This window comes from Prionailurus bengalensis, chromosome D4 (assembly GCF_016509475.1).
Source record: "Prionailurus bengalensis isolate Pbe53 chromosome D4, Fcat_Pben_1.1_paternal_pri, whole genome shotgun sequence".
Classification (NCBI taxonomy): Eukaryota; Metazoa; Chordata; class Mammalia; order Carnivora; family Felidae; genus Prionailurus; species Prionailurus bengalensis.
The window spans coordinates 60840367-60854561 of NC_057359.1; the positions used below are offsets into that span (position 1 = coordinate 60840367).

General features: G+C 46.6%; 1 protein-coding gene across 1 annotated transcript in view; it reads right to left on the reverse strand.

Moving 5' to 3' along the window:
• Positions 1–14195, reverse strand: part of GABBR2 (gamma-aminobutyric acid type B receptor subunit 2) — a 350606-nt gene that overhangs the window by 44631 nt on the left and 291780 nt on the right. Inside the window, exon 13 of the mRNA XM_043566839.1 lies at positions 11944–12066. Within this exon, the coding sequence (XP_043422774.1) occupies positions 11944–12066 (123 nt within the window). The remainder of the gene's footprint in view (positions 1–11943; positions 12067–14195) is intronic.

Here is a 14195-nt window from a genome sequence, read left to right on the forward strand (position 1 = left end):
GGATGCCAGATAATGAGCGTGATGGTGCTTTGGACCTTAGTGGTAGCAGTGGAGTAGAGTGGTGGATTAGCAAAGGATTTGGCAGTACAGTCTGTAGGATTATTACAAAACGTCTCAGACAATATCCCACTGATCTCCTAATATGATCGCTCTAAGGGTTCAATTATTCAGTTAATATTATTTATTGAGTGTGTACTATGTGCTGTGTACTTTTCCGGGTGCTGGGGATATAGCAGTGAATAAAAGACAACCCTCCCTCCCCACCCACGTCCTCACAGAGCTCACATTCTAGTGGATGGGGCAGTATTTGTGACAGCGATAAGAATTTGGATGGAATGTGCCAAACTCATTCATACAGAATATACCATAGTATATAGTCAATGCACTATATACAGAGAACCCTGTATATCAAAACCTGGTTGTCTCTCTCCTTTTGGAGAGTCCACATATTAGGACTGCTCTTTCCTGCCCCACTGAACTCAGGTGGGGACTGTTAACATGTTCTGGCCAGTAGAATATCTGTGGAAGTGACATGTGACGCTTTGGAGTGGAAGCTTTAAAAATCAGTACAAGCTTCACCATGTACTCTTTCCCTTTGCGGCACAAAGTGTCCCAGAAGATGCCCCTCCAGCTGTGTCCTGAAGTTAGGACACTATGGGGGAAGCTGCCGTTGACTCCTGATGGACAGGTACTCTGATGAGTAAGGAACCTTTATTATCGTAGTCTTGGATTATTTATTTATTTATTTATTTATTTATTTATTTATTTGCTACTACAGCAAAACCTAGCACACCCTGACTAATACATGTTCTCTTTTACTTCTTCACTCTCTGAAAGGCATTAAATCCAAACTCAATCCTGTCTCATACTTTAGAAAAGTAAGCCCACTATCTCAGCACTGTAACTTAAACTTAATTTTTTTTTTTTTACCCGACGTGGGCTCGAACTCACAAACTGTGAGATCATGACCTGAGCCGAAGTCGGACGCTCAACCTTCTGAGCCACCCAGGTGCCCCTGTAACTTAAACTTAAAAAATTTTTTTTTACCCGACGCGGGCTCAAACTCACAAACTGTGAGATCATGACCTGAGCCGAAGTCGGACGCTCAACCTTCTGAGCCACCCAGGCGCCCCTGTAACTTAAGCTTTAAACCAAGAATCTGGAGGCATGTGTCAGAGAGAGGATGTAGTTGGTGACAATCCATTCTGTGTGTATCTGTGTGTGTGTGTGTGTGTGTGTGTGTGTGTGTGTATCTAATCTTGCCCACCAGCCTGTGCAGTCCTTGAGGGAGCCTGAGTATGGCAGACACAGGGGCACCCAATAACCGTTGAAGAAGCACCCCAATGACACATAATTTACAAAGAGTAGGTTATTTGGAATTTTCTCCACTAAAAAGAGGGAAGGTCTCTGTGAGTGCAATGGCTTATGTTTCTGCTGACATGGATGTGTGGGGGTGGGGAAAGATCACCCAAATTTAAGGCTTATTTTTTCCAGAATGGTTTTACCAAGGTACACAGTGGCCAGAAGATGCCAGGATTACAGACAATTTTCCAGCCATTCTGTTCCAGGCACTTGAGAATTTCTAGTAAATAGATCATCCCCCTGGAGAGCACCTGGACAGGTAGGGACCAGAGAATTTCTAACCTCAGGGCTGGGCCCTCGTGTTGTGGCTCTGTGTGTTTTGTTTTGTGTCCTGAGGGACCTTCGGAGCCGGAGTGCCTCCTGAAAGCACAAGGGAATCCAACAAGGAAGATGAAATAAACTGTAATCTCTCACATATCTAAGATGCCTTCTGATGATACAAGATGTTCCAGAAATGTGGCTGTGGCCAGCAGAGCCCGTCTGTCCACACATGGGGCCCACGATGCTGACTGCAGCTGGTGCTGAGCCGGGACCCACGCCAGAAGGCGAGTATCTGTGGACATCCCTAAATGTCTCTCTGGCATATTACTCCTATTAAATCTTGCCCTGCATTCTCATTTTAATAACTTAATCTGGAATTTACACCTTGCCTCCTCTCCTGGAGGGCCTGAGGCAGCACACAATAAAAGCCCAAACACAAGAGGACTGTTAAAAATAAAGACAAATGATCAGAAAGCAAGATAATCCTCCAGGAACTTGAGATAAGATGGTTACTGCAACGAGAGTGTTGAATTCGGTTCCTACTTTCTGGCAGCCAAGGTTAAAAAGAAAGAGTGGCTTATTCAGTTATGATTGCCTGATCGAAGGAAGGAAGTAGATACAAGTTCATGGGGACAGCACAATCCATTTCCTGAAGCTAAATTCCAAGAGGATCTATCCTGTGGATCTTCATCTTAGGGGCACTAAGTCACAAACTGAACAACAGTCCTTTATAGAAGATGCTGAATCATTCTTCAATTGGCAGCTTTAGCCCCATAAGTGGGCCCTTGATAAAAGGCGAGGGTGTAATATTAAATTAAATTGCAACTTGGTGAAGACATTTCTTGGAGAAGCCGGCTTAATGGGCCCAGACAGATGGGTTGAATTTGGACATATGGAGGCATGGGGAGAGAGTTCCAGGTGGAGGAAACAATTTATTCAATAAATATTTACCGAGCACTTACTCTGAGCCAGGCCCTGCCAGTGAGTGGGTACTGGGGACACACAGATGGCCTTGCCCTCCAAGGAGGTCACGGACTAGGGGTCCAAGTGCACAGACAGTCAATTACCAGTGTTGTGACTGGAATGAGGGGCAAACAGGGTAAGGAGCTTAGGCAGATATGCGTGTTCCAAAGGCTCCTGGAGAAGATGCTTCAGAGCTGCTTCTTGAAGGACAAATAGGAACTTTTTGCATGAAGATGGCACCTTGAGGTGGTGTGGAGGCTGTACTGGGTAGAGGGGACAGCAGGAACAAAGGCGTGGAGGAAGAGAGAAAGTGGTATTTTGGAAGAACACAACTCATTCCGGGTAGCTGAGTGCAAGGAGTGAGGAGGGGCTCAGAGATGGGGAGGCAAATAAAGCCAGAATGTCGAGGTCCTCTGGGCCTGCTAAGGAGTGTGAGCTTCATCCTCTCGCCAATGGGGAGGATTTTAACCAGCAGAGTGAACTGGCCAGAAGCTCAGATGATGTAGCCACCCCCGGGGAGGAGTTGGTGCCCTAGCAGACTCCACCAGAGGTCCTTGTGGGGTCCTGCCACCCTGCCTGGGAGTTGGTCTGCATCTGCTGTGGCCCCAGCCCAGCCATCCACGACCCCAAAGATGACTAGGGATGATAAAGACCTGTCCCACTGTCCAGGGCTGGCAGTGATGACCCATTGCTTGGAATGTGACCCTTTGCATCAAAGTTTTGGGCCACCTGTGAACAGCCCACAGAGAAGAGTGGACCCTGATCCTTAGCACTACCCTCACCCTGGCCATTCTGATACCTCTTTATTTCAAAATGAATAGTGTGAGCTGGAGCTTGGACAAGCTTTATGAGGATACCAGATGTTTCCAGAAAGTATCTGCTTTGTGATTGGATTTTTCTGCAGAGCAACTGTAGAGGGAGGTAGAAGATAAGAGTGAAAATTATTTAAAACTCTCTGTATTCGCCTCTTCCAATATCTGTTTCCATAGAAACATACAGGAATAAGCCACCAGTTTCAAAGCCAAGTGTAGTCTATGACTTTGAAAGCCCTGGTTTGCTTCCTCATAAAGGACGGTAAAAGCATGGAATGTGGAGGGAAGTTTGAAATACCCCTCTATTCCAGACTGCCCTTAACGTGATGACTGCTTGAATGGCCAGAAAGCCACAGAACCCGGAGTGCTGGGAATTCTTGATGCAGAATGCTTGCAGCCTATGGAGACAGCCTTTCACCATTTCCATAAATAAACGCCACACACATGGCTCCCATGGGTGCCTGTATTGCACATGATTCCATCTCTTACTGCCACCTGCCTGGGAGCAGATGGGGGGATGTCTTCAGGGAGGGCAGGTGGTCTAAGGATGCTGCCCTGTGGCTCTGAGGGGTGTTCAACATTCAGTGACTTTTCGTGCTGTCCACCATTTTCTCTTCATTCAAAACCATTTCAGAGTGGAGGTGGAGGTGGTGGTCTGGTATAAAAGGAAGGCTTGGGAAAAAAACCCAAACAACTCGTCCACCTAGATTCACAGGCTGTCTTCACACCATGAGTATACACTGCTTTTACTTCCAGGGGAAATCATCTCAAATTATTTTCCTTAAAAGAAAAAAAAAAATGCCATATGGGTGTGTGTGTATGAACACACATGCCCAGTGTCAATTCTTGGTTTTCATCTTACTTGATCTAAAAGCAGCATTTGACACACGTGGTCAAAACTTCCCCCTTGAAACACTTTCTTCATTTGGTTTCCTAGACACCAGACTCATCTGGGTTCCTTCCTATCTTGGTGGCTTCTCCTTCTAGGTCCTTTGTGTTTCTTTCCTACCTTCCTGATATGGGAGTATCACTAGATACTCAAACACTGGAGTGATTGAGGGACTGTGCTTGTTTCCCTCCCCGTGAAGGGCTCTCATCCAAGGTTTTCAATGCCATCGGTGTGTTGACCACATCCAAGTTCCCATCTCCCTTACATGTCTTACATGTCTCCCCGAACTCCAGACCTGTGTATGTAACACCTATTCACCATCACCACTGGTAGAGTAGTATCAAAACACAAGTGCTTTCCCTTTTTTCTCAAGAATACAAATCATAGTTAAAAACCCCCGTTTAGCCTGCTTGGCAGATTTGCCCACACCTGCTATATCTGAAATGCAGAAACGGCCCATCTTCCCGTCAGACTCTGTAAAGCAGAGGAAGAGAGGGATGAGATGATATGGGGGAGATACAAGCCCGGGGCCAAGTCGGGGTGGACCTGTCAGCCCTCGCCTTGGTCTGTGGTGTTTGTCTCAGGGAGCTCTCCCACCTTCGAATGCCCCCTGTGCATGGGCAGCTCTCTCTCCCATGGCCCAGCTTGTGGACAGCTCTCTCTCTTGGCTACTCCCTTCCTTCCTGACCACTGCTTCAAAATTCCCTTCCCAGGCTTCTTCTGTCCCCATCACTGCTTTGTGGTTCCTCGGGCTCCAGTCAGGACATCTTCACTTGTCACTGCACCCACTCCCTGGGTGACAGCACTCATGCCCACAGCCCCCGTCCTCCAATCTCTATCTATAGGACAAACTACTCCCTCGTGCTCTAGGACCCTGTATCCAATATGAGCCACTCTGCCCAGAAGTGAGCTCCTCACATTCCCTCCCAAACCTGCTCCTTATTCTGCACCCTGCCTCAGTGAAGAGGTCTGCCATCCACCACCCAGAGATCTGGGCATTGCCCTTGCTGTCTCCCTGCCCCATCCCTTAGAGTCAATCAATCACCAAGTCTCATCACATCTGCTTCCTTAATCTCTCTCAAAGCCACCTGCTTCTCCCTGTTCCCGCTGCAACTGTCCTGCTCTAGGTCACCATCAGTTCCTGCCTGGATTATAGCAAAACCCATCTCTGAGCCATCTCTGGGCCTCCAGCCTCGCCCCTCCATCTGTTCTCACTCTGCAGCCAGGGCAAATCTGATCATGTCACTCCCCTGATTAAATGTCTTTAATTTTGAAGTTTAACCTCCTCTGTTTAGCACGTAATGTCCCTAACGACCAGCTCTGCCCACGTCTTCATTTGTCTTTCCTGTCACCTCCCCAAAGGCACCCTTGACTTTAGCCAGCAGAACTCTCCCTCTCTCTCTCTCTCTCTCTCTCTCTCTCTCTCTCTCTCACACACACACACACACACACTTTAAGAAAAAAATAATATACTAATAATTAATATGGTGAGAAACTAGATGTTTTCCCTCTAAGATCGGGAATAAAGTTGGAATGCTCCCTTCTCACCATTCCTATTCAACATTGCAACTTGGAGCTCTAGCTAATACAAATAGTAGACAAAAAAGGAAATAAAAGGTATACAGATTGGGAAGAAAGAAATAAAATTGTCTGTTTGCAGTTGACATGATTATCTATGTTGAAAGTTCCAAAGAGTCAACAAAAAAACCTCCTGGAACTAATAAGCAATTATATAGCAAGGCTGTAGGATATAGGTTAGTATACAAAAGCCAATTTCCTTCCTATATGCCAGAAATGAGCAACTGGAATTTGAAATTAAAAACATAATACCATTTGCATTTTCACCAAAAGCAAAATAAAATACTTAGGTATAAATCTAGCAAAATATGTATAAGATCTATGTGAGGAAATCTACAAAGCTCTGATAAATCAGAGAAGTGCTAAATAAATGGGAGAGACATTCCATGTTCATGGATAGGAAGACTCAATATTGTAAGATATCAGTTCTTCTCAACTTGATCTATAGATTCAACACAATCCCAAACAAAATCCCAGTAAGTTACTTTGTGGACATTAGCAAACTGATTCTAAAGTTTACATGGAGAAGCAAAAGACCAAGAATAGCCAATACCATACTGAAGAAGAATAAAGTTGGAGAGCAGGCACTATATGACTTCCAGACTTACTATAAAACTATAGTAATCAGAACAATGTGGTATTGGCAAAAGAAGAGACAAATAGATGAATGGAACAGAATAGAGAGTCCAGAAATAGACCCATACAAATATAGTCAACTGATCTGTGACAAAGACACAAAGGCAATAGAGAAAGGATAGTATTTTTGATAAATGGTGCTGGAACGACAAGACATTCACATGCATAAAAATGAATCTAGGAAATGACCTTGTATTTTTTCACAAAAATTAACTCAAAATGGACCTTAGACCTGAGTGAAAAATGCAAAGCTATAAAACTTCTGAAAGATAACAGGAGAAAATCTAGGTGACCTTGGGGTTGACAACAAGTTTTTAAATATGGCACTAAAAACATGATCAATGAAAGAAAAAAAAAGGATAGGCTGGACTTTATTAAAGTAAAAAATTTCTGTTTTGCAAGACAATGTTAAGAGAATGAAAAACAAGATAGAGACTGAGAGAAAAGATTCGCAAAACAAATCTGATAAAGGGCTTGCATCCAAAATATACAAAGAAATTTTAAAACTCAACAATAAAAAAACACAAGAGGTTAGAGTGGAAGAGAGCCAAAGTATAAGAGACTCTTAAAAACTGAGAACAAACTGAGGGTTGGTGAGGGGTGGGAGGGAGGGGAGGGTGGGTGATGGGTATTGAGGGGGGCACCTTTTGGGATGAGCACTGGGTGTTGTATGGAAACCAATATGACAATAAACTTCATATATTGAAAAAAATAAATAAAACTCAACAATAAGAAGACAATCTAATTAAAAAGTGAGTAAAAGATCTAAACAGACAACTCACTAAAGAAGATACCAAGATGGCAGATAAGTACGTGAAAAGATGCTCTACATCACAGGTCATTAAAAAATTGCAAATTAAAACAGCAATGCGATATCACTTCATACCTATTAGAACAGCTAAAATCCAAAACACTGACAACACCAAATGCTGGTCAGGATGTACAGCAACAGAAATTCTCATTCACTGCTGATGGGAATGGAAAATGGTACAGACACCTTGCAAGACGTTTGGTAGTTTCTTACAAAGCTAAACATAGACTTAGCATATGACCCAGTGATCATGCTTCTAGGTATTTATCCAAATGGGTTGAAAACGTATGTCCACACAAAACCCTACACAAAAATGCTTATAGCAGCTTTATTCATAATCGCCAAAACTTGGAAGCAACCAAGGTGTCCTTTCATGGGCAAATAGATAAACAAACCGTGGTATATCCATACAATGGCATATTATTCAGTGATAAAAGGAGATGTGCTACCAAGTCGTGAAAAGACATGGAGGAAACTTAAAGTCTGAAAAGGCCACCTATCATGATTCCAACTATATGACATTCTGGAAAAGGCAAAACTATCATGACAATAAAGAGATCAGTGGTTACCAGCAGTTGGTAAAGTGTTGAGGATATTTAGGACAGTGACACTGTCCTGTATGACGCTGTAATGGTGGACACATGACTTTTACATTCGGCAAAACCTATAGAATGTGCAACACAAAGAGTGAACCATACCTAATGATAAATTATGGACTTTAGTAAATAATAATGAATCGATATTGATTCATCAGTTGTTAACAAATATATCACACAACACAAGATGTTAATAGAAGAAACCGTGGGGTGTATGCGGGAACTCCCTGTACTTCGTTAATTTCTTTTTTGTAAACCAAAAACTGCTCTAAGCAACAGTCTATTAAGTATCCAAATTTTTTTTTTTTTTAAATTTTTTTTTTTCAATGTTTATTTATTTTTTGGGACAGAGAGAGACAGAGCATGAACGGGGGAGGGGCAGAGAGAGAGGGAGACACAGAATCGGAAACAGGCTCCAGGCTCTGAGCCATCAGCCCAGAGCCTGACACGGGGCTCGAACTCATGGACCGCGAGATCGTGACCTGGCTGAAGTCGGTCGCTTAACCGACTGCGCCACCCAGGCGCCCCAAGTATCCAAATTTTTAAAATGATTGATATATCATACATTCTATGCTTAGAATATGATCTGGCACGTAACAAGTGCTATATAAATATTTATTGCATGGAAATGAATAAGGGTGTGGAGCTGGGACGTCTCCAGTAGGACTCCAGAATCAGGTTTTCATTCTCCGGACACTTGCACATGCTCTCACTGGGAGAATCTCCCCCGCGGGGTTCTTCCCATTATTTGCCAACTCTTCATCCTGCTAATTTACTTCTAACTGCTATCAGAATCTAAATATGCTAATGTGATCTAAAGTGATTGTGCTTCTTTCCGTGTTTGCTGTCTGCCCATCAACTAGCCTGTGGGGAGGCCATGAGATCAAGGGCCACGGCTACCGTGCTTACCTCCGTGTGCAGAGGTACTGGTTGGGCAGTGTGTGTGTGTGTGTGTGTCTGACCTGGCTCTGTCCTGGAGAAGCTGGCGGTCCAGCAGCGGTAGGGGCAGGGATGCACTCAGCAGAGACAAACAGCACACTAAGTGTCCCGACAGGGGAAATGTCAGGAAGCTAGGGACAGGAGTGGAGGAGGAGCAGGAGCTTAAATCTGGTAGACCCAGGAATCTCAGGGACACATCCCTGTAGAGATAACACAGGGGTCTGGAACTGAAGTTCATTTACTTATCAGAGAAGGTTCTGGAAGCAGGGACAGCACGGGCAAAGGCTTGAAAGTGTAACACAGAGCAAGGCCTATGACTGAAATCTTGAGGTGTTCAGAGTGTTCAGAACAACCGAAGTCATCCAAGAGAGGTGAGGGGAGGTGGGGACAGACGACAAAGATCTTTGATCACTTCTCCCCCAAGCAAAGACTTTCTCTCTCACTGGGGGGTCCTGGGAAAAACAGCCCCTTGAAGGAGAATTTAGGACACCTCATCCCCCAGGCACACTGTTCAACCACCACGTTGTGTCCGACAGAGGAGGGTCTGAGAGAAATCAACCGACTGCTTGGTGCTGAAAACCGACAATAAGCCTACAGGGCTGTGGGTCGACAAATCAAAGGGTTCTGCTACCATGGCAACAGAATGACAGGGCAACCCTAAAATAAGAGGAGAAAAAGAGGAGCAGGCCAGAAAAGGTTCAGAGAGAAATCTCAGCAGATACCTGGAGGGAAACACAGAGACGGAATTTCTGGGCAGAGAGCCAGGGAGCTGGCTCTCCTCCAGGCTCCACCTTGGAAACTCTGGATGCCCCTGGGCAGGAACATCCCGTCCCCAGACTCAGTCTCCTCATCTACGCAGTGAGGCTTTTCCATGGCACCCCACCGCTCCTGCCTTTGAGACCCAATGCCCTGAAAGGTCGCAAATGGACCGCGATTCTCTGCACAGAGCCATTGAGAGCCTCAGTACTTGTTTCAGAAAGGAAGGAAGAAAGGTAAGGTCAGTGATAGCAAACTGTCACTTAACACGGATCGGACTGCACAAGGTTGATCTCCTTTAAAGGGTCCAGGGGGACAGGCTTCCCGGATCTATTTCCGGAGTCTGCTGACTCAGGCTGACGCCAGCCCTGCGGCCTCTCCCTGCCACGGCCACAGCCTGGGGGACCCCTAGTGCGTACCTGGCCTCCACTTTAACCTCCAGTGGAGGTAGCAATGCCCCGCCTCCCCAGCCACCCACGGCTAGGCTTCAAGCCAGCAGGGTCTGGCCTCTGTCCACCTGCCCAGATCCAGGTCTTCCGGCTGGCTCTGCCTGACTTGCTTTCTCCCTCCCTGACATCCTGCCCCAGCCCCCCTCCCCGCCCCCCGCCCGCCACCCCCCACTTTTCTGGACTGCGCTCTAATCTGAGCCCTCATCTGCACGACCTGAAAACGCTCCCTTGCCCTGCCCACTTCACAGACCTGTGCTGATGGCCAAAGGTCTACGAGAGCCCCTAAACCCCACAGAGTGCCATCTGTGTGTTGAAAGGCAGGGTAGGGTATACATGAGAGGGTAGTTCGTGTGTTGCCACTAACCTGCTAGGTAACCTGCGTAAATTAAATCTCTCTGGGTTTCTGTTTCCTCATCATTAAAATGCGGTTGAGGATATCACCTGTTCTGTAATTATTGGGAGGATCTAGTGAGTTAACACGCAGAACTAGCCACCACCGTCATTGCTGTTGCCATTATTGGCATTAGGGCTTGTGTTTAGCACCCAACCCGGTTCTCCCCAGCCGCGAGGCCCGCTTAGCCATGACGGTTCTTCCTCCTGTTGACATCCTGTCTGGATTTCCAGGTCCTGTCCTGGCAGTGGATGAGGAAGTCCCCGGGGTGAACTTTGCCAACTGTGCACCATGAGTGGTGACCAGGTGCCACCTCCCCTCTGGAAACAGTCTGTCTGCCTCTGACCTCCTGCCCTTTTGGCTGTGGGTACGGTCCGCGTCCAGGTTATCCTCCTTGGCAGTCCTGGCTGTGCCTCTCTGGAGTCCTGCTTCCTTCCAAAGTGAGGCTGGAAGGCCGGAAGATGCAGGCCCAGCCCTAAAGCTCTCTCCTGCAACCCCGCTGGCACAGAATAGCATCCTCTAACACGGCTCCAGCTTCGTGACTTCTCCCTGCGCCGAGTAAACCCTCTATGTATTCCCCTACAAATGAAGCTGGGCGTCTTATGTGCTAGAAAACCTTCTTGTCCAGAAGGGTAAAAACCTCTGTCCCCAGTGCATAAAACGACTATTTCCACGTTAGTTTAAGAATCCGCACTACATTCCGCAAAAAGATTTCTCTAACGATGCAAACTCCAGGTCTCTCAACAGAATTTGCTACATTGTATGGAGATCACCATGCAAGGCACAGCGTTCAAGCCATTCGAGCCCAGCTCTCTCCCACCAAGGCAAGTTTAACTGCTCTAACAGCAAGACAACAAAACCACCACTTCCAAAAGGTCTTGAACTTCCCTAATTTGGAGCACCCTGGGAAGACCAGTGTGAGTAAAGGGCAAGGCCGAACGCAAGACTATTACAATACACACTTAACAGTACTTTTATGTAAGGTTCTTTACGTTAACAGCACTTACCACCTGGAAAATCATATGGTAACTAGAAGGAGCTATCAGGATGTTTACTCCCTAGTGGCACTCCTTAGGGAACTTCCTATAAGGGAGGTTGGAACGCAGTCTCATTTCTGGACCAACGGATCATGCAAATGGGGGCTTCTGCAATGTGCAGAGAATATACTCATTTAAAGGGCCCAACATTTCTTATTTCTGCATGTATTAATATCACTAGACAATTCTTTCACTGTTTTTGTTTTTTTTTTCCACGGGAGTGAAGACTTTCTATTTGGCCTTTCTGAAATAGGTCTCAGATGGAAGGGAACAGAACTAAATGAGGAGTTTCTGACAGGGAACGTGGGCCCTTGTGCAGCTGTGAAGATTCCCCCATAACTACCTTGAGTTCTTGTTAAGCAGTGCACTTTGGGCAGCCAGGGAGCTGTGCCGCCTCCCTGTCCCAGCGCTTGTGGGAGCTCGCGAGCCTTCCAGCCTCCTTCTGGCTGGGGCCGGCGCTTACCTCCATGCTGTACCTCTCCACAGTCCTCCTCAAGGGATCGACAGCCTGCCAGCAAATCAGGATGCACAGGTCGATCAGCAGCATGCCCCCGACAATCACCAGCAGTTTCTGGTCCTTGATGATCTGCAGGCAGGGCAGGGGCAGAAGGGAGCAGACGTGAGGGAGGTTCCCGAATAGCAGCTGAGGCGCTGCCTCAGGGGAGTGACAGCATCGTGTCACCCTCAGTTTTAGAATCTCTCAGGACTCTTCATCACCTGCAGGATAAATCTAGCCAAACTCCTTTGCTTGGCATTCAAGGCCTTTCATGAGCTTGGTCCGACCACTCCCCAGAACACACATGTGCACTTAGTTAGGTTTGATGACACCTAGTTTCTGGACCTGCTGTGATTTTCACCGCTTTCCCTTTCCCCCCAACCCTCCCCCCGCAACTCCCACCCCCAGGCCTTTGTAGGTGCCAGTTCTATTATCTGAAACATCCTATTCTTTCTGTCTGGCAAATTCCTAATAATCCCTAAAGACCCAGGTCCATTGTCACCCCCTCTGTGAAGTCCCCTGTAACTCCCACAGCAGAATTAATCACTCCCATAGCACTTTGTTCACATACTTATGAGAAGTAACAGTAGTAACACCAAGGAGAAGAATAGCTAATATTTAATGAATACTTACTCTGTGCCTGCCTCTAGGTTGATTAATGGGTTACATACATGATCTCTTACAAAGGCAGATACTATTATTATTCCCATTTTATGGATGAAGAAACCAAGGTTTGTGAGGGGCTAGGTAACTCGCTCAGTGTAATACAGTTAGTAAGAGGTGAAGTCCAGATTTAAACCAAGCTCCTCCTTTCTCTATAGTCCACACCCTCAAACACTTATAGCACAAACCAGATGCTAGAGTGACCAGATGCTATATTGTGTTACATGTTTGTCCTCCTCAGTAAACTGGGGAGACCCTAACAGAAGGGAAGCCAATTTTATTTTTTGTGCATCCTTGGTGCCGAGCAGGGCCTGGCAAGCAGTAGACACTTAAAAGTTTGATAGATTGAATTGCGATGAAGGAATATAAAAAGAAGAAATATAATTTCCATCCCTCTTTGCAGCCTGGGATATCTTTATTACACTGCGAAATTCCCACCCCACTTTATGTCTGTTTGACGGGGACTGGCCCTGGGGACAAATGCGGCCAGCACCAAAGACAACCTGTATTTCACTCATTGCACCTTTATGTGCCTCCTCCCCCCAAAGCTCATGTGATGAAATCATTCGGGAAGAGGCTATAGAAAAACAAACAAAACTGAGGCAGAAGCTTAAGAAATATCACCAGGTCTGGCTTTTAATGATTAGAGCCATTTTAAAAAGAGAAATAGAAACTCAAGAGGTCTCTCTGTTGCCGAATTGTAGAAGGACAGAAATGTATTGCTGAGTTCCTGCCAAAGAGATCAAATCCACCCAAACCGCTTTACCTGGGGACTGGGCACTGGTAAAGCCCCCCTCTTTGAGGTTTTCTGGAAGCATTCAGTGAACCACTGATGGTTTATAGAAATCCAGCTTAACCCTTGCTCTCTGGGGAACTAGGCAACTCCCTGCTAGCCCTGAGAAATTGGGGCATAAGGAAGACATGTCCAGGGAGCTGAGGATGCCGGGGACAGGCTGGAAGGCGCCTCCCTACTTAACGCTCACCCAGGGCTGTTGGAGCCCGCAGGCAGGGGCCCACGCTGTGCCGGACCCTGGCAGGTCCTTCTCCCACCTTCCTGCTACACCCTTCTCAGCACGGAGCCCGAGGTGCTTCTCAGTGAACCCAGGCATGCCCTGCACAGGGTGTATGCTGCAGATGTGTTCCGGTCTGAGTGGGGGCAGGGACCAGCTCGTCTTCCCTCTGTGCCCCGGTGTCTGATACAGGGACTGGCTCTCAGACCTTCTTGGGGAAAGTTTGGGGGAAAAAATGAATGAGCTCTCAGAAAGAGGCCAGGAGGAAGTGGCACTGTAAGTTCAAGGTCACTGTCTCCTGCTCAGGGCCCAGGTTCTACTCCCTCCGGGGCATCTCCTGCTGCAGGTTTCCACCCTCCCCACCTGACAGCCTCCAAACCCTTCAGGGAACACACCTTCTTCTCCCTGTCCTTGCTAGAAGGCTGGGGGACATTTCACTGGAGTTTATGGCCACATTCCTCGTCTTCAGAGCCCCTACGACAGTTGCAACTTCACCTATATATATGGGATCATTTGATTTGTATCCCTACTCCCTTGTAGACTGTG